The following is a 19,525-nucleotide window of genomic DNA, read 5'->3' on the forward strand; positions in this document are numbered from 1 at the left end:
GGCTGTGCTGGTGCTGTACTCAGAATTAAAGACACAAATTCTAGTTTCCTGGTGACAGTAAGCCGCCATTAGGCAGAACACAAAAATCTACCCACACGGTGAGTTTGTAGATGTGCAGGGCTCTGGTATGTAGCATATGGCCTGTGACACCCCTTGTCCCCATCTTGTGTATCTGTTAAAGGAGAGTGTCTGTGGCTTCACAGTAATGACATTCACTGTGATATAAAGTGATTTATGAAATAATCATGAAATAAAACCAAGGCACATTCCTTATGCCAAATACAAAGTACCCAGAGAAAACAGGAGAGGAAGACAGAGAGTAGTGAGGCCTGCCTCCTGGGACACATGAGTGAGGCAGGAGGCCGAGCTGAGGGAGATCTGCCTCAAACAGCACCTTGTTCCCTTCCTCAGCAGGTGTCACCTGTGACGACGGGCCATGGGGCAGCCTGGAGCAGCAGGGCTCTCTAGGTCAAGGCCCTCAGCCACCACGGCACCTGTGTGCTACCTCTCACCTCACCAGAGCTAGCTGGGAGCACGTGCAAAACCGAGGAGGTGGCTAGGAGGGGGCTGACCCGTGTCATCTCATTCTGGCTGTTCTACACTGCCTCAGCCACCCTGCCCTCCACCTACCAGGAGGGTGTGGGGCCAGGCATGCAGCCACCTTACCAGGCTTCGTAAGAGCTGGACTGTCGCAGCACATTCAGCGGAACCCTTAGTTCTCCCAGAAACTCATCTCCAAATTTCAAGTTGCTGGCATTCCAGAGGTCAACTCTGAAAAACAGCCAACGGGGCACAGATCTCCATCAGGGATGGCCTAGGGAGGGCAGGCCGACTGCAGTGTTCCTCATCTTCCCCAGAAGGGTCTGGGACAGGATAGAGCCTTCAGCCCCACAGGCCAGCCTCCATGAAGAGCCACAATGACTGAGGGCATTTGAGATGTGAGGTCAACGCAGGATGTGACTTTGGAATGAAGACATGTGTTCCCTGGGCCTGGGGGGTAGGGAGAGGAGCTGAGGGCCTGAGGTTAGGGTAAGGGGCCTCCTGCCTTTTCAATAGGATGGGAAGACCATGCACTTGGGTGGAATTGTCACTGTTCCCTCTGATTTGGGGCCATGGTGACTGTACACGTGGGATGGAAGGATGGGATGGACGGACGGTGTTTCCGGGTGCTGACAAGCAAACATCGTGTGTCCCCCACAGTAACCAGGGATTACTCCATGAGCTGAAAGTTCTCACCACACTTGGTGGTCATGGGGAAAATTTTGGAAGACCACACCAGCCCTCTGTTGCCCCTGAGGTCTGAGCAGGAGCTGCAGGCATCGTTGGGGGGTATAGGGTGTGCCACAGGAATCCAGATGCGTCAGGGACATGGAGAGGAACAATGTCCCCTGGCATTTTTAGCATAAACAAAGAGCCTTTAATCTGCCAAGCGACACCTTAGCAATGGGCCAAAAAGTTTCCAGCCAGTCTTTTCTTCTTTTTAATAAGAGAAGCATTTAAAAATATTTTGGGTTTGTCTGTTTACAATACAACAGCTAGAGGGGCGCCTGGGTGGCTCAGTTGGTTAAGCGTCCGACTTCAGCTCAGGTCATGATCTCACGGTTCGTGAGTTCCGGCCCCACGTCGGGCTTTATGCTGACAGCTCGGAGCCCGGAGCCTGCTTCAGATTCTGTGTCTCCCTCTCTCTCTGTTCCTACCCTACTCACATTCTCTCTCTCTCTCAAAAATAAATAAACATTAAAAAAAATTTTAATTTAAAAACAAACAAACAACAGCTAGGGAGGGCTTCACTCTTGAATTTAAAGCCAAGTCTTAGATAAACACTTCTTTCTCTGAACAAGAAAGGGGACCCGTGTCTGAGGGAGTTGGGGCACTGCCTCTGACCCCCAATGGGACTTGCAGACGTGTTTGGAAATGGAACACTTAACCTAAGTCTGTGCTCAAGCCAAGACCTGTGTGTGGAGGCTGGCTTCCCTCAGGACTCGAAGCCACAAGAGGAATGGAAAAAGAGGCCAGGGGTCCCACATGTGGGGGAGGGAGGGGCCTCAGTCCACGCCCCACACCTGACAGCCCCTACCGGCCCAAGCCCCACCCTCTGCCCCCATGGCCTGGTTATTGTTCAGAGGCCTGAATTGTCACTGCAGGCTCAGGGAACACCAGGGTGCCCCCCAGTTGAACATCTGTGGTATGTCCAGTCACGTCTCATGCCCCTCAGGAAGCCCTGACCCTACAGGAAGGCAGATTGCAAACCATGTCAGATCTGAAGAATTCCTCAGGTTCTGGTGAGCAGGTCAGACCTAAACGTGGATGATGGGAAAGGATGCCAGGTGATGGTCTCACAAGGCGCTGGGAGGGAGGCCGTAGAGAGGCTGGGCTCCCAGGGACTGCAGCCAGTGGGCATGAAGCCTCGGAGTAGCCCCTCGAATGGATGCTGGGGGACCTCTCGTGCAGCCTGTGCACACCATGGCCTTGACCGTGAGCACCCCGAAAGCAACAGGACCTCGTGCTAGGCTGGGTGAGGCCACCGGGTGGACGGAGCCTCACACACACTAAGCAGCTTGACCTCGCCTCTGAAAAAATACTGCAGCGTGAACTCCAAAACCACATTTGTCCCTTGGGTTAAGTAAATGTCCTCTCAGGCACCACCCAACAGCTGGGAAGTTTACAGCGCTTACTTCAAGCAACTCCCAGTGTCCTACTATTAAAATTAGCAGAAAATTGAAAATTCCTCTCTCTCCTTTCCCTTATTTGTAGAAACAAAACGAAAACCAAACAGAAGAGGTGAGTTCAGACTGCAACCCCCAAGCAGGAGCCTCAAAACCCCAATTCTCGCTCACCGGATTTCAAGTTTGTCTACGTCTTCCTCCTCAAAGTCAAAGTGGGATTTCCGGCTGTAGCTGCAGGGTCTGGTCACCTGGAGGGACAGATGGGCGGAAGCCTGTGTGTGTCACATCACTGCCCACTGAGCACCCCCACGGGCTGGCCACCCCAGGCCCAGGGGAAGAGGCCAGGGGCCCCCCACCCAGAGCTGAGGTGGGATCCCAGCCTGCAGGCACACCCTGAGCCCCATCTCCAGGTGGCTGGGGCACAGCAGGCAGGGCTGTGCCAGCACTCCACACGCTCCTCCTGGCTATCCTCCCAACACCCCCTAAGCACCTGGGCCGGGCCCCTCCCTCCTCAGCCCCAAAGCTCCACACACCTCCCCTCTCCCTCTCCCTCCTGATCTCACCCCTCCCCAACCTCCCATGTCAGCACCTCCACCCTTATGGCATGTTGGCAGTCCATGCCTCTGCCTCCTGAGCAGGGCTCCCACCCATCCATGGCCTAGCCTGGCCTCAGCCACATCCACCTTCAGCCGAGCCTTCTGAAGGCCCCCTGGAGCCCCAACTAGTTCCCCTCACCCAGCACACAGGGAGTCTTTCTAAACCTGCACCCCCTGCCTGGCTCACCGTTGGACCTCTTCCTCACTGGGAAGCCTGAAGGTGACTGTGAAATGCCCCCTCTTCCAGGAAGCCCCTCAGAGTCTCAACTGCCTGATATGGTTCACAGTGCTGATAAGGTCTATCATTTGCTGTCTGGCTTCCAGTATGGTGGCCATGAGGTTCCTGCGTGGCACCTAATGTATCCACTGAGTGAATGAATGTGGCTTTGATAGAATTTTAAATAATTTCAATAAAACATTTAAGGGTTTTTATATAAGTCTAGCCATTATCCTGGGACAAACTGGTCTGGCGGCTACTTCCTGTTGAAACTCCTGTAGGAGGTTGTGTGCCAGCCCAAAGCCCACCACTGGGACACCCTGCTCCTTCTGCCAGGGGCTCAGCCTCAGGGTGAGTCAGAACTGTGGGGCTGTTTGCAAGCTGAAGCAGAAGGCATGCACAGAGAACCAGCCACGGGGTGTACTTGTCGAGCAGGGCTTGGCCCTTTGAGTCTAAGACCATAAAGTCCAGCCAGAAGCATGCTCCAAGGTCCTGTGGTCTGAGGCCATGGGAGAGGCAGGTACAGCCTGAGAGCCTACATCTAGGCCTGCCCTGGGATCCTGTAGGATGTAGGCCTACCCCTGTGCTCACCTGTACTTGGGGCTTACTGAATTACTCTAGGGAAATGAGGCCCACATTAATGAGTGAAATATGGGTATATGAAATAGAAAACAAGCCCACAGAAGTGGACGTAACTCTCTGGGTGATGCAGGCTGCAGCAAAAGCCTACGGCTTTACAGTGTGTTATATTAAAACAAGTTTGGAAAGTGCTGATCTAACTATTCTAGGCAGCCTAGATATTGAAGGCTCTGGCTGCTTTTAATGCTTTCATATTAAAAACTGTTCCTTATTCTCTGTTCCAGATCCCTCCCTGTCTCTGGAGCCCTGGCATGGATCCCCCTTGAAATCAGGTTGACAACATCAGCTTCCTGCCTGATCTTGAGTCTCTTAAAAACCATTTTCTTCACGCGGCTATGAAACAAGAATGTCCTTCTGGGACAGAAAATGGTGCTTTGCCTTCAGCACTCTGACCCCCATACCCCTTCTTACAGCTGCCCCAAGAAGCCTGGCTCCTCCGTTTCAGAAACCCATGGGCTTTCTGGACACCAGTCAGAAAAGGTCCAGGTTCTCTGCCCGTGAGCTGCTTGGTTCTAACCCATCTGTCCAGCGTCATTTACCAAACTTCCCCTTCTTGCACCAGCCCCACTCTACATCTCGATACACTCTTTCCTTCAGCCTCATGATGCACCTTCCAGACTCTACTCAAGGGTCCCTGCTCTGCGAAGACTTGCTCTATTTCACCAGTCGTTTGCTTCCTGGTCCCCGAAGCCACTGACTTAGCAGCACTGAGCAAGTGCAGGAACCCACTTGTGTGCTCTCTGCGTGGAAGCAAGCTCACGAAGACAGGAGTGGAGGCCTCATGCCACCTTGGCCGCCCAGGACCTGGTGTGTAGGAAATGTGCAAGAGACCTTTGCAGATGGGAGCACATCAGCCTCAATGTATTTCCTACGGGTCACGTTTAAACTGAAGCATCTGCGTTTGCTCCCTGCTCTGTTCCCAGTTCTCAGCCCTCATGGCTTCCATCACACTAATTTCACTGGTTTACAGTTCTGAGGCAGCCAAGGGGTCTCTTTGTTCACATACGTTTCCTTGGGGCACCTGGGAGGCTCGGTCGGTTAAGCCTCAGACTTTGGCTCAGGTCACAATCTCACAGTCCATGAGTTTGAGTCCCACGCCGGGCTCTGTGACAACAGCTGGGAGCCTGGAGCTGCTTCGGATTCTGTGTCCCCTCTCTCTCTGCCCCTCCCCCACTCATGCTCTGTCTCTCTCTTTCTCAAAAATGAATAAACATTAAAAAAAAAGCAAATACATTTCCTCTTTTGCTTCAAACCCCCTCACTATTTCTGGTCAACAAGCGTCCCTCCACAGCTCAGGAAAGACTAGTGAAGCAGGCAAAAAAAAAAAACAACCAAACAATAGAAAACCACCAAATCCTGATCACTTGGAAAGTATCAGTTTGTCAGCATTCAGATCAGAACTGGGGAGGGGAGGAAAGTTCCTCCGAAGGCAGCACAGGAAGGAGGGAGGGGTCGTGTGCCGCGAGGTCGCTGCGGGACCTGTGGAAGGAACGTGACCCTGCCTGAGGCCTGTCAGATCCACCTCCTCCCGCAGGGTTCAGTGTGACATCTGTGGCACTGAAACACCAACCTCAAAATAAAACACTTCATCAAACTGCGGGTTGTTGGTCTTCTTTTTCACCTTTGTCTTCTTTGCCTCTGATCTGAACCGGGGAGGAAGGGTGAAGGTTAAAACCAATGCTGCTGATGCCAAATCTCTCGCCCATAACTTACTGCCTCTCTTGTCTTGTAAATATTTCTGCCTGGTTACCCTCCCAACACCCCCTAAGCACCTGGGCCGGACCCCTCCCTCCTCAGTCCCAAAACTCCACACACCTCCCTTCTCCCTCTCCCTCCTGATCTCACCCCTCCCCAACCTTCCCATGTCAGCACCTCCACCCTTATGGCATGTTGGCAGCCCATGCCTCTGCCTCCCAAGCAGGACTCCCATCCAGCCACAGCCTGCAGACGAGGAACCCTTACTGAGCCAAGAATACCCAGTGTGAAGAAGCTAAGGGCTTTCTTCACAAAGCAGTTTTAGGGCAACAAAAGAAAGAAAAGTAAGCCAGAACAATATATTCCACCACAGGGCCCATCCTGCACTTCCCAAAACAAGGAGGCCTCAGCATCATCGCACCGGAGTACAGCTCGCCGGAGAGGCCTAGACACGGTACTTGCCTGCACGGTCCTGCCAGGGCCACGGTGGCGTAGGGGTCACACTGCCCGTTCACGATGGGAAGGCCTTGGCACTCGAGGATGCTGCGGGGAGAGTGGCAGTGTCAGGGGCGGGAGCCGGGGGCCTGCAGGCAGCTTCTCAGGGCTACCCTGAGGTCTGAGAGGACAGCAGCCTCAACAGCCCAGGGCTGAGCATCCTGAGTTCTGGGTGGTGGTCCCGATGCCCGGAGCTCCCGTCCAGCAAAGAGTAGTGGGTGGTGGGTGCACTGATTATCAATCCAGAAACATCTGGGGGCAGGGGACAGTGGTGCCGCATTCAAGACACCCTCCTGGTGACTCTCATGAGTGGTGACACCTTCCAGAACTTTCCTTCCCAGCAACCCGACACAGTAGACACTACTGCGTGTCCACGTTGTAGGTGGGGGACCTCTGTGCCACATGCGCTTCTCGGCAGCAGAAGCTGCCACGGTGTCAGGGTCTCCTCACGCCTGATCCCACCTGCAGGCCCTGGTTCCTGGTTCTCTTTGCATTCTGGAACACGGCCAGCCACACAAGTTCTGAGCACCTTTTCCACGAATTCTGTCATCTCTGTCACCCTGGGTGTGCTTCCCTGGACTGTCCCTTCTCCGGGCTGTGGGGCATGCCGTCCTGCTCCTGGCATGCAGGCTGGAGCACGTGCTGGATGTTAGGCTCTCAGGCTGCTGGAGTCCAGATGCGCCGCATCCTGGAGAACAAGGCTGCTGGGCCTCCTGCTGCTTGGCAGTTAGCGATCTCCTGCTGCACACTGATTATGGCCATTCTTGTTTGAGGCTTTGTCGGGAGAGGCACCAGGACAGGCTGGCCCCACCAGCAGGCTCTGTGCGGAGTGCCGAGTGGGAACAAGGATCTCCACTGGCAGAGAATCAGTGCTTCCTAAGGCCGCAAGAGCCTCTTGGATCCACAGCCCCACGCTCTGCCCGACCCCGTGGCGCTCGCCCTATGGGTTCACACAGGCCTGTGGAGCGCCGTGGGGCCCCTCCTCTCCAGAAACACCCATAGCGGCTCAGACCCCCAACTGCAGTCTGTCTCCCCACCTGCCTCCAGGCTCCACTTGGGACTCCCCCTGCCCCTCGCCACCCACACGGCTCCAGGACAAAACCAGGACCACTGTGGCCTCCCTGTCTGCTTCCCTTACTTGGGATCAGAGAGCTGAACTGCCGACTGCCCGCCATCCAGAATGTTCCACCCGTACGGTGTCCGGCTCTTTAGTTGACTGTGGTGGGGGAGGGTCCAGTTCGCAGCAGGAGTCTTGCTCCCACGGAGGGGCATGACTTTCACCGTCTCCCGTGCGACATCTCAGGGCTCGTTTCTCTTTGGTGCTGGGAAGCCAGAAACCAACCTGCTTCTCATTCCTTCCTACGTTGAGCGATCTGAGCTGCTCCTCTCAGGAATGCTTTAGCCTCTAACACTTAATAGAGTATTTCTTTCTGGGTGAGAATTTTCATTTCCTTCGTTTCTCCTTCATAGTGCTTATGCGCCCGGAGCGTGTGCCACACCTGTCCTGGCCAGGGCACTTTTGTACACAGTTCTTCTTTCTTCCCACCGCGTTTCTCGGGGAGCCCGTTGGGTGGGCTGAGCCTCAGAGACTGCCCTGTTACTCCGATCAGCTGTACCTGGTCTTTCAGCTCTCTCTTTTACCTGCTTTATGGACCATTCCAGGGTTCCCTCTCAGATTACTGACTTGGTCTCTGGTTTCCCTCCTCCCTTCACTGACTGATCATTCCAGAAACATTTATTTGCCCGTCGAGTCATCACACATCAAATATTTGCTGAGCTCTTCTCCACTCAGGCCCATCTCCCCAAATGGGCGAGCAGCTGTGAGGAAGTCAGAGGTTCACATCTGAAGCTTGGGTATGCTCAGCCAGCTCGGCAGCAAATACAAGACGATAAACACGTGACATGCAACTGTCACGTGTGGTCATGCAAGGGAAGAAATAAACTGGAGACAAGGGCAGAGAAGTACAAGTCGGGGTCAACCTCTCAGGTGGTTGGAGGTCTCGGAGAGCAGGTGGCCTTGGGTCGCGGTAAGAAGGACCAGGATCACCTGTCAGAGGCCGGGAGGCCCCCAGGGAGCAGCACTGTGAGATGCTGGGGAGGCAGCTTGCTCAGGATGTGTGCAGGGAGACCCGAGCTCTCTCCCCGAGCAAATGACTCATTTAATGCAAACACGTTTTTATTACATTCACTTGTTATCAAGAAGGTTTACATGGCAAGTATGCCTGAGTTTGCAGCCTCAGAGATAATGGGTTTTCACGGCCATGGACTAGACGGCATCGCTAAGCATCACACTGAAAGCAAGTTTTCTCACATCTACATCCTAGGGAAGTGCCACCAGATGTGGGCAGCGGCCACCCTAGGGCAGTGAACGTTGCTGTCTTTCCTTCTCCAAGAGACCAGTCTGAGAAACACTCTATTCTCTAACTCAAAACGAGGGTTGGATGCTGACTGCAGTCACACAAAGACACCTCGGAGGAAAGAATCAACACCCTCCCATCCCGCATGCCGCAAGTGGGAACCACAATAAGGACGCCAGCCTCCCTGTGCTCGCCTGCAGACAGCTTCCTGTGGCTACAGCCCCGCACACAAGCTGGCAGGGGGCTCTCGCAGACCACCCGAGGCACACGAAGCCGAGGTTCATTTTACCTCACACACAGTGTGTGTCTCCAGGCCCATTCTCTTTGAAACAACTTCAACAAATGCTTCGGAAAGTTCTAGATAAATAACGGAAAGGGGTGAAATATTTACTACCTTGCGTATTCTCAGGTCCTGGAAAAGACACTGTGAAACATACAGTGACCCAAACAGTCAACTGAGCCGGAATCTAACACACCCCAAGTACAATATTTTGTGTGTATTTTAACATTTATAGGATTTTATCTTCAAACTGACCATTAACGCATGGTTATGCCTCTTAGCTGGAGTGACAGCCTGCAGCTTCAAACTCATTTCAATTTCTCCCTTCCCTCCATGTGGACACATGCTGGGGCCTCCGCTGCCCGCCCACAAGGAGGAAATGCTGAACTGGGCAGTGTGCAGGCACAAGAGAGCTGGAGACACGCTGGCCATGCAGTGACAAGGTGTCACCGGGCCACCAGCCTGCCACCTGCTCAGCCTTCTGCCCTCACACTTCAGCTTGAAAGGCTTCCTGCCTCCAGAAAGAGCCACATATCAATAGCCTGTTGGCTACTTTTTTCTTTTTGTAATTTCCTAATAACAGAAAGCAAGATCTCTGCTAGATTTGAGGTACTGTTGGAATTCCCCACTGGGGTGCACCTCGGGGTGGGGCTGCCTGTGGCCTGTGCCCGCTCCCCTGGCCATCAGCCCTGCAGTCTGGCCACATGAGCAGGGCCCTGGCCGGTCAGCACACGCTGCTGCCAGCAGGAGTCTCGTCAGCTTGGGAGGCGCTGGAGCATGAAGGCGGGAAAGTGCGGAACCCTTGCTTTCAGACAAAGCAGGTGACCACGGGACAGCAAGAGAAAGAATGCTCTGCAGGGACAAGAGAGGGAGGGCTGTGGAAAGGGGCGAGCAGAGGTCTCGTGCAGTGCCAGCAGAGCCGAGTGCTAGTGCACACGTGTCTTCTCTCCCGCTCATCTTCTGGCACACACGGCCGCTGCACATTGCCCACACGCACCCCTGTTCTAAAGGAAGCCGTGCATTGTCCACAGAAATGTCCACGAGCAATCGCCCCCGATGCACAATATCATGTCCACTGGCCCTGGCGTAGACCTCAGCGGTTTCACGGATACTTGCAGATCACACACATCGACTACTTAATTCACTGCACAAATGGCTTCAGAACCCTGCCTCCGTGCTCAACAGGCCGGCTCACACCTGCCAGCTTTTCCAACACTTGTCTCCAGTGCAGTGACATGCCAATGCCCTCACATGTTGACATGCAGCCATAACGCAGACCCCGGGAGGCCGGGAACAGCCCTCAGCCTGCAGCAGGGGTTCATGAAATATTTTGGAGTGAGTGATAAAAAGGTACATTAATCTTTGTTGGGGATGAAAATAAAGCATGAGATGAGGCCCTAGAGTCCAAGCCTGAGATCATGCACAGGCATCTGTGTGACATGGGGATTGGCAGATGCCGCATCCACATACAGACGAGAACGTGAAGGTGGTGGCTCACCAAACCACGTGGGCCTCGTCAGGCGTCCAGGCCAGCAGACTTGGACATACAAGTGAACAGGACAAAAAAGAGGGATTGCAATCAGGAAAAGCCACATGTGGAAGGAACAGGGAGGTTTCCGTGAGCAAGTCCAGCAGGCGTTCCGTCCACACGACCACACGAAGCCTGGGTACTGACGGCACCACCCAGGCAGGTCAGGGAGAGGCGATGGGAAAGCCCACAGATAACACCCACTACCAGCAGGACGCAGGACAGGTGAGGGCCATGAGCCTCCAGCCTCCCGAAGCCTCCAGGGTGTACACGGGTAATGGACACCCTCAGGAAACCACTGCAAGCACTCACGGGACAACCTGTGGTTTTGGAGGGAAGACAGCCTCACCTTGGTCTTCAGCCTGGCAGGGAGGGTGCTCCCAGCAGAGAAGGGTACTCCCGGCTGGCAGGGAAGGGTGCTCCCAGTGGGGAGGGGTGCTCCCAGCTCGCGGGAAGGGTGCTCTCGGCTGGCGGGGAAGGGTTCTCCCAGTGGGGAAGGGTGCTCTCAGCTAGCAGGGAAGGGTGCTCCCAGCTGGTGGGGAAGGGTGCTCCCGGATTGCGGGGAAGGGTTCTCCCAGTGGGGAAGAGTGCTCTTGGCTGGCAGGGAAGGGTGCTCCTAGCTGGTGGGGAAGAGTGCTCCCGGCTCCAGGGAAGGGTGCTCCTAGCTGGTGGGAAAGGGTGCTCCCAGTGGGGAGGGGTGCTCTCGGCTGGCGGGGAAGGATGCTCCCAGCTGGCAGAGAAGGGTGCTTCCGGCTCTCGGGGAAGGTTCTCCCAGTGGAGAACGGTGCTCCCGGCTGGTGGGGAGGGGTGCTCCCGACAGGGAAGGGTGTGCCCAGCAGCAAAGAGGGATACACTGGAAGCAGGGAGAGGGAAGGCCTGGAGAGAGAACTCAACCTGGCCAGAACACCCCCAGGCACCCCTTGAAAGACCACCTAGGCCAGGTGAGAGGTGACGGGAGTGGGGATTGACCTCACAGTGCAGGTCCTGCAGCCTCTGGGTGGGTGGACTGCCGGCCCCAGTAGGAATTACTGGCTGTGGTGTGCTGGGTGGTGGCCCCCAAAGAGATGTGACCTTATTTGGAAAAAGGTCTTTGCAGATGTAATCCAGCTAAGGATCTTGAGATGATGAGACTATCCTGGGTTCAGGGTGGGCCCTAAACTCGATCACTAGTGTCCCTACAGGAGGGAAGCTTCACAGACACAGTGGAGAAGGTCACGTGAAGGGGGAGGAGAGAGGGAAGGGACTGCCTGCAGCCCGGGAAGCTGCGGAAGGGGTTGGGGGAAGGGACCGTCCTCTGGAGTGTCCAGATTGCAGATCTGGCTTCCAGAACTGGGATAGAATAAAGTTCTGTTGAGTTAAGCCACTTAAGATTGTGGTGTTTGGCCTCAGCAGCCCTAGGAAAGTAACACCCCTGCAGTAAGGGAATGACATGTGTCAGGAAGGCTGAGAACACATCCCCATCACGTTTTAGAGAGGAAAGTGGGGATAAGTCACGGTGATGGTGCTGCCAGGCAGGAGGGAGGGCCTGGGGTGATTCTCAGGCAAAGAGAGAAGTGTATTGGAATGAACTGACTTCAACGGCCCATCGTCCCAGCTCTTACTTTCTCCAGAGCCCAGAACACACTGTGAGGTTGGCCCAAGCCCTTCCTAACCTTTGAGATGCCAGGGCACAAGGGGAGAACGCACACAAATAACCACGTGTGCTCCTGCACAGATGCCGGCATAGATGCCATTATTCCAATCTTACACAGGAGGTGATAGCAGAGAAAGTCAGAGTTTGCAAGCTGTTACATGGCCAGGGGAGATTCTGCTGTCTTTGGACACCAGGATTTGGGGTGCTGAGGCTTTTACACTTGATAGAGTGTCCATTGTCTCCTGTTCCATCCCAAATCAGGGCTATTTGTGGAAAGTCCCACGTGCACAGAACACACTTAGCTCTAAGGGAGAAAGTGATAAAATACAAAATGGCTACAATGTCAGAGGAGACCTAGTGGCCATGATGCCCATATTAAAAAAGAAAAAAGGATCACAAATCAATCATCCTAACGTCTACCCTAAGAAATAAGAAAAGCAAAAAACCCACAAAGGCAGAAAGAAGGAAATAGTAAAGACCATAGCAGAGATAATGAAGTAGAAAAATCAGTAAAACCAAAAGCGAGGCCTTTGTAAAGATCCACAAACTTGACAAATCTTTAGCTAGGCTGACTGAGAAAAAGAGAAGACTCATATTACTAAAATTATTAATGAAAGAGGGGACATTTCTAATGACCTTAGAGAAACAAAACCATTTTTAAAAAACATTACAGAGGAGCTAACCAAATGGGAAGGCAATGTTTCAGGGGCTGGAAGGTTTAGTACTGCTAATTCCCCAAACTGACAGATTCAATACAATCACGATCAAAATGTCAGCTGCTATTTTTGTGGAAATTAACATGGTGACCCTAAAAATCACATGGAAAAAAAGGACCAAGATGGAGACTCACGCTTCTTGACTTCAAAATTGTACCACAAATCGAAAGTTGCCAAGACTGGGTGGTACCAGCATAGGGACAGGCATGCAGGTCAACGGGATAGGTTCTGAACTATTCTATTGAACTAATACGTTCATCCATTCATAGCCCAGTGGTTTTCAACAAAAATGCCAAGATAATTCACGTGGAAAGAATGATGCCAAGACAATTGGATATTCAAAAGCAAAGGAATCAATGCTGGCACCTTTCTAACACCACGTACAACAATTACTTCCAAACGTGGTGAGGACCTGAAGCTGAGAGCCCAAACCGTACAAATGTTAGATTAGATTAGGAAATGATTTCTTAGATCTGGACCTAAAACACAGGAAACGACAGATAACTTAGAGTTCATTGAGATTTAAAAGTCTTGTATCACAAAGAACATTACCAAGAAAGTGAAGGCAGACAGCAGAATGACAAAAAATGTTTTCAAGTTATATATTTGACAAAAGCCTAGCATCCAGAATATACGAAAAAATCTTACATCTTAACAATAAAACACTAATAACCCAACGAAAAAATCAGCAAAGGACTTGCACAGACATTTCTTCAGAGAAGAAACAGAGCTGGCCAACAAGGACGAGAAAGGATGGTCAGTGTCATTTAGGGAAACGTAAGTCAACGCCGCTTCACACCCATCAGGAGCCTGCAAAAACAAACATGGAGAATCACGTGGGTTGGCAGGCATGAGGGGGGACCGGAGCAGTCGCACACAGCTGGCCGTGTAAATGCGGCGACCACTGTGACAAAACAGTCGGGCATTTCTTCAAAGAGTTAAGCAGAATTAAGATATAATGCACTGATTCTACTCCTAGGTTACGTACCCAAGATAAATGAGAACAAGTCTGTACAAACGCTTATACAAGAATGTTCCCAGCAGTATTCACAATCGCCTCAAAGTGGGAACAACCCAAATGTCTACGAATGGACGATGATAAGAAAATGCGGTGTACCCACACAGTGAACATTACTCAGCCCTAACATAATTGAAGCCCTGATGCCTGCTACTGCGTGAGTGAAACTTGCCGACACCATGCTCAGTGAGAGAAGACAGTCCCAGAGAACCACACGTTATGTGACTCCGTTTATGTGAGACATCCAGGATAAGCAAATCCATAGGCAGGAAGCAGGTCAGTGGTTGCCAAGGGCTGGAGAGTATGGGTTACAGCTGCCCCTGGGGACGGGATTTCTTTCTTGTGGTGATGAGATGTGCTGGAACTAGACAGTGGTTAGTGGTGACGGTTGCACAACCGAGTGTGCATTTTACAATGCTGAATTTTATGGTATGTAAAGGATATTTCTTAGTGAAAGAAAAATCTACAGTGCAAGGCAAAGTGAAGAAAGAAAAGTCACTGGTCCCTCAAACACCTCTGACTCATGTGACTGGAGAATATGTGCCCCTGTGGGACTCTGTGGCACCCCCAGCCTCTTTCTCCCTCATTGCACCCCTATGGGGGACCCTTGTGCCCTGGAACTCTGAACAAAGTGTACTAGCATGTGTCAGTATGTGCCGATGGGTGTGCTGCTTTGTACATATACGTATAGGGTGTATATGCGCCAGCATGTAGACGAGTGTGTGTGCTCGTGTGTACTAGCAGGTGTACCAGTGTACGTGCTAGTGTGCGCTAATGAGCATGCTACCGTGCGCCAGTGTATCCTAACATGTGTACTAGTGTGTGTTCGTGTGTGCTAGCAATGGCAGCGTGTGCTAGCATGTGTGCCGGTGTGGGAAGTCGTATAGGCTGGCATGTACCAGATGTGTAGTAGATGCGCTGCTGCACTAGTATATGTAGAGTATACACTAGTACATCTATCAGTGTGTACTCACGTGTGCTAGCGTGTATGCTAGTGTGCGTACTAGTGTACGCTAGGAAGAAGCAGTAGGATCCCACCACAAAGATGCAGGAACCAGGCAAACCCCTGGTGCTCTAACCAAGGAGACTTCCAGAAGGCAGTGTCTGGGGAGCTCCCGCGGTTGGTTGGCAGGGACAACATGGATGGCAGGAACTCTGGGGGTGGGTGGGGACCGGTGAGGGTGGCAGGGTGGGTAGTTGTGAAGTATCGCTCGGTCTCCTGCTCTGGGCACCACACCTGTCATCTGATCAAGCCCACTCCCCCCACCTCTCCCTGGACAGGACCACGGCTCTGCGCCCTCCCCAGAGAAACAGCTTACTTCCACCCTCCCTCACCTGGACATGAGGCTGGACGGGATGGCTGTCAGAACAGGAATCCTGGCCCATGTCTCCTATGTTCACCCTCCTGACTCAGTGCTCTGTCCAGCCTGGTCCATTCTGTCTCCCAACCTCTAAAGCGCACTTCTTATCCTACGTAAGGCTCTTTCTGAACAGCCTTAAGTTGTTTTGGAACACGGTGAGATAAGCCTACCAATAAACAAGGAAACAGGCAACTCTCTCTCCCTGCTACAGGGTCTGAGAGCACAGCAACCACTTCAAGAACAGGAGCACAGAAGCAGCGAAGGACAAAGCTCACGGTGTCCTCCCCATGTCCCACACCGAGTCCTGTGCACGTCCTACACACATTCCCATGCGTGCCCCCTGCAGCCAGAAGTGACCAGATGACTGTGGGAAGCAGGCCAGGGCCCCCCAGGGTGGCAGACGATGTGGGATCCTCCTCGAGCCCCCACCCCGGGCCCTATGCAGGGACACAGGGAGCACAATCCTAAAGTAGAACTTGCCCGATCTCACTGAAGCCCTTTTTGCCAGAGATGGTTAAGAAATGAATTCAGGAAACTGTCTTCTCCTAAGATGAAGCACGTGGGAACGTCTGGTCTCTCTCCTGGTTTCTGTGAACCTTCACTCTTCACTTCCTCTTCTGAGACTCCCTCCCCACTGCCCTTCACTCAGGACATACCCGAACATGCCAGCCACAGACAGATGGGCCAGATGGCACTCTGACACCCTCCCACGGGACCCCCAACTACTGCAGGTGTCGTCGGTAAAAACAAATGTGGGGCCCATGGGGCAGGCAGTGAGAGAACATGGTCTTGGCCAGGGTGTGTGTGCCCCGAGGTCTCACTGGGGTAACAGGGCAAGGACCCTGCACACAATGCGAGCTTGTGCGTGTGTCCGGGCATCTCCCAAGAGTCCTCGGCCCTCTCCTCTATGGGATCCGTGACCCTAAATGTCAAGAGCCTCACCCGCTTAGACACGTGCACAGACATTCACACTCACCAAGCGTTGCAGGGTAGATGGAGCCCTGGATTCGGAGTACAAGGTCTGAGTTCAGGCCTTAGCTCTGCCGACAGGCCTCGGACACACCTCTGCACTATTTCCTCACCTGTATCGCCCTGGGTGAGACAGCACCCTCTTTGCCTAAATGTCCCCCTGAGTAAGTATGGCTATTGACAAAAGCCAAATTCATTACCTCTAGCATTTGCTTTACTGAGGATTTTAAGAACAATGTGCCAGAACCTCTAAAAACACTGTCTTTGTGGGGAATCACCGACTTTGGGATTTCTGACTCATTTGTTTGAAAAACAAGGACCCGTCCTGGGTGAGAGTTACTACTTCGCGAAGACCAGGTGTCCATGTCTTACCGCGTGGCCAGCTTGTGGCAGACGACGCCCGTGTCGGTGATGACCTCACTCAGCCTCAGCTCCAGGTGGACCTTGCCCTGAAAGGCATAAGGACAGAGGGTCACGAGGCGCTGGCCACGCGTAGGGGAGAGCTCCCCAGAGTCTCTGCTCATAAACGTGAAGCTGTATCTGACCGCATGCAGCATCCACAGCGCTGCCCCCACCCCACTCAGATCCCAGAGCTCCAGATGAGGCACAGCTACCCCCGAGTTAAAGGGTCCAGCCCAACAGGCACATTGCACTCCCAGCTTTAAGGACAGCAGACCGCTGTTTCAGAAGAAAGAAGTAAAAAGGCACAAGGAACAGGTGCCAGAGAAAGCAGCCTCCCCAACATGTTTGCTTGCTTTTATCTGCGTCCCTTCATACAACAGGTGCTTGCGTCAGACACCTGCCCCGTCGCCTCAGTACATGTGTATGTGTGTCTATGTGTGTATGGCCTGGACACCAGGTCTCAGTCCTGTGCCCCAGGCAGGAAGTTAATGCCCATGGATGCTTCTGAAAGACAGGGGAGCAGAGGTGGCTGGAATTTTGAGAGCAAGACCAGTGCTGTGTTTCTGCCTGCATCTACGTCTCTGCCAACGTCGGCCCAGCTGGAGGACCCAACCAGGTTACCATCAGGGGTCAGGGGTCAGGAGAGGGAAGAGGAGAGGGGACTGCGAAGAAGAGAGGAGGCTGTTCCTAAGAAACATGCAACAGTAGCAGGTGTGACACACTGACATATTTCTAGGAGTACACACAACGTTAAAATTAACGCTCTTTTTAATTAGAAAAGGAGGCTGAGCTGGATAATCTCCAAGGTCCCTTCTGACTGAAACTTCTAGACTCTGCAACTTGGGGAGGGCCCTCTGAAGGCTGCCTTGTGCTAGAAGAATCCAGGGCCCCAGACTGACAGACGGATGGACTGGAGGAAAGCATGGGCAGGACTGCTCAGCAGCGCCCCCAGTGGCCCCCTGGGTTCTCCTGCAGCTGTGGAGACACCTGCACAGGGCCCTGCTTGCCCAGCGGCGTGGAGGCCAGCCTCCCGGGTCCTCTGGCTCACCCACAACACTGACACGGGAGACCTGACGTGCCCCTGATGTGCCCCAGGCGCTGCCCTTTCTGACCCTTCCCTCACCTGCAGGACAAATGGTCTCAGGAAGGGGAAGTGATGGATGATGGGTCCAGAGCAGCATCACACCTGCGTGACCCTGGGCAACATCCGGTGTCCAGGGCACTGACCCCGTATCTGCAGAGGCGCTGACGGGCTCCAGCCACGCACATAACTCCAGGAATACCTCCTGAGCACCGCGCTTCCCAAGGGGTCAATGGGCCCTTCCCAAACCCTGGGAGCTTCTGGCCCAGAGCGCCCCTCCCATGACAAGTGTGCACACAGCAGGCTCCAGGACGCACACCACCCCATCCACCCAGCCTGGGAGGGGTGGGCCTCGGTGCCGCCGGCTCTGCAGGTGTGGCAAACACACGCCCACGCTGCCAGCAGTGACCCTGGCGGGCCGCATCCTGCAGCTCCCTTGCGCGGAGCCAGGTCAGGCTCCGGGCTCCCCGCCAGCACCCTGAGGCAGGTGCTGCCATCTACCAAGGTGAGGGTGCTAGGCGCAGGCCGCCCACTCCCCCTCGTCGCCCACGCCCCTTCGTCGCGCACGTCCCCCTCCCCCGCACGCCACCCCGATCCCCTCGTCGCGCACCTCATCCACGCCCCCTTGCCCCCGCCCCCTCGTCGCCCACGCCCCCCTCGCCACCCTTCAAACCCGACCACTCAGCAAATGCTCCACCTGAGGGAGCAGAGGAAGGACGTACCCCTAACAGGCTGCTCCCGGTTGACGCCCGCAACCTGCATTCCCAGCCGCGAAACCTTAAAGTCGCTACGCCGTTCGGGGATCACGTCACTACTTCTGAGAGGCTTCTGGCAAGTGGGGACGTGTCCGGGCTGAGACAACCCCACCAACGACGACCCACAGCCCCATTTCCGGTTTGTCCCAGAAGAGGACCCGCACATCCACACGGCGGGCCCCGCTGCTCCGCTGCTGAGCTTCCTCTCCAGGGGGTGCACCTCCGCACCGAGGGGGGCAGACGCTGAAAGGAACACCTCCCCAGCGAGGGGGCAGATTTTGAGGGGAGCACCTCCCCAGCAAGGGGGCAGATGCTGAGGGGAGCGCCTTCCCACTGAGAGGGTAGACGCTGTTGGCTAACGCATGCTGCCACCATATTCGGGAGACTAGGGAGAGGACGGGTCGAAGTTACACAAAACAGTACAAACTCAGAACATCACTGAAAGGACTCCTCCCCCCTCCTCCCAAAGTTAACGCAATAAATCTGCAGTTCAGAAGTTCACATCCGAAGCCAGACACAGGTTAAGGGCGTGCCCCGTGCCCTGTGGGTGACACACCACCGCCCTCACAAACAACCCGGCCACAAACACCTACACGCAGGGGCACGGGGGCGCCACACCCTCCACCCCCCCGGACAGACAGGAAGTGTGGGTTCTCCAGCTCGCCTCTGCACAGCATTTGACACCCACTAAACGCCACCCCGCCCTCGAAGAATCTGACCCTGGGCTTGTTTTGATCTCAGCAGAGGCTCCCCCCTTAGAGGCCTAGTCACAGGCCCCACGTGCTGAGCCGAGGGCAGGAGGTGGGGCCCAGCTGGGCAGGCCCCCTGAGGACTCCGCCCAAGGGCCCTGCATCCGTGAGGAGAAAAGCCTTGGAGCAACACGTTACAAAATGCTGACTGCATAGCTTTTCCCATTTTTATTCAACGTGAACGGTGATAGTAAGAAGTTTAAAAAGCAACTGGGAGATGAACACCCGGACCTGCGGCCCAGCCGCTGCCCATAAACACCCTGTCTGGCTGCAGAGAGGGACCTATCCACATCAGGACCCACCAGCGCGGCCAGTCCTGGGCCATAAATCACACAATGTCTGCTCTTGGATCGGAACTTGAAATACAA

General features: G+C 54.1%; 1 protein-coding gene across 2 annotated transcripts in view; it reads right to left on the reverse strand.

Annotated features, from left to right (window-relative positions):
- Positions 1-19,525, reverse strand: part of RASA3 (RAS p21 protein activator 3) — a 121,392-nt gene that overhangs the window by 26,751 nt on the left and 75,116 nt on the right. The window contains exons 1-6 of one of the 2 annotated variants that reach the window (XM_047849453.1): positions 18,376-18,395; positions 16,543-16,619; positions 6,276-6,356; positions 5,689-5,761; positions 2,838-2,914; positions 667-771 (exon numbers count right to left, since the gene is read on the reverse strand). Coding sequence is in view for 1 of the 2 variants with exons in the window: in XM_047849446.1 (XP_047705402.1) it covers positions 667-771; positions 2,838-2,914; positions 5,689-5,761; positions 6,276-6,356; positions 16,543-16,619 (413 nt within the window). In the remaining variant the exon portion in view is untranslated. Of the gene's footprint in view, positions 1-666; positions 772-2,837; positions 2,915-5,688; positions 5,762-6,275; positions 6,357-16,542; positions 16,620-18,375; positions 18,396-19,525 lie in introns of those variants that run through there. The other variant, XM_047849446.1, reaches the window with a different exon arrangement.

Source organism: Prionailurus viverrinus, chromosome A1 (assembly GCF_022837055.1).
Source record: "Prionailurus viverrinus isolate Anna chromosome A1, UM_Priviv_1.0, whole genome shotgun sequence".
In the NCBI taxonomy this organism is placed as follows: Eukaryota; Metazoa; Chordata; class Mammalia; order Carnivora; family Felidae; genus Prionailurus; species Prionailurus viverrinus.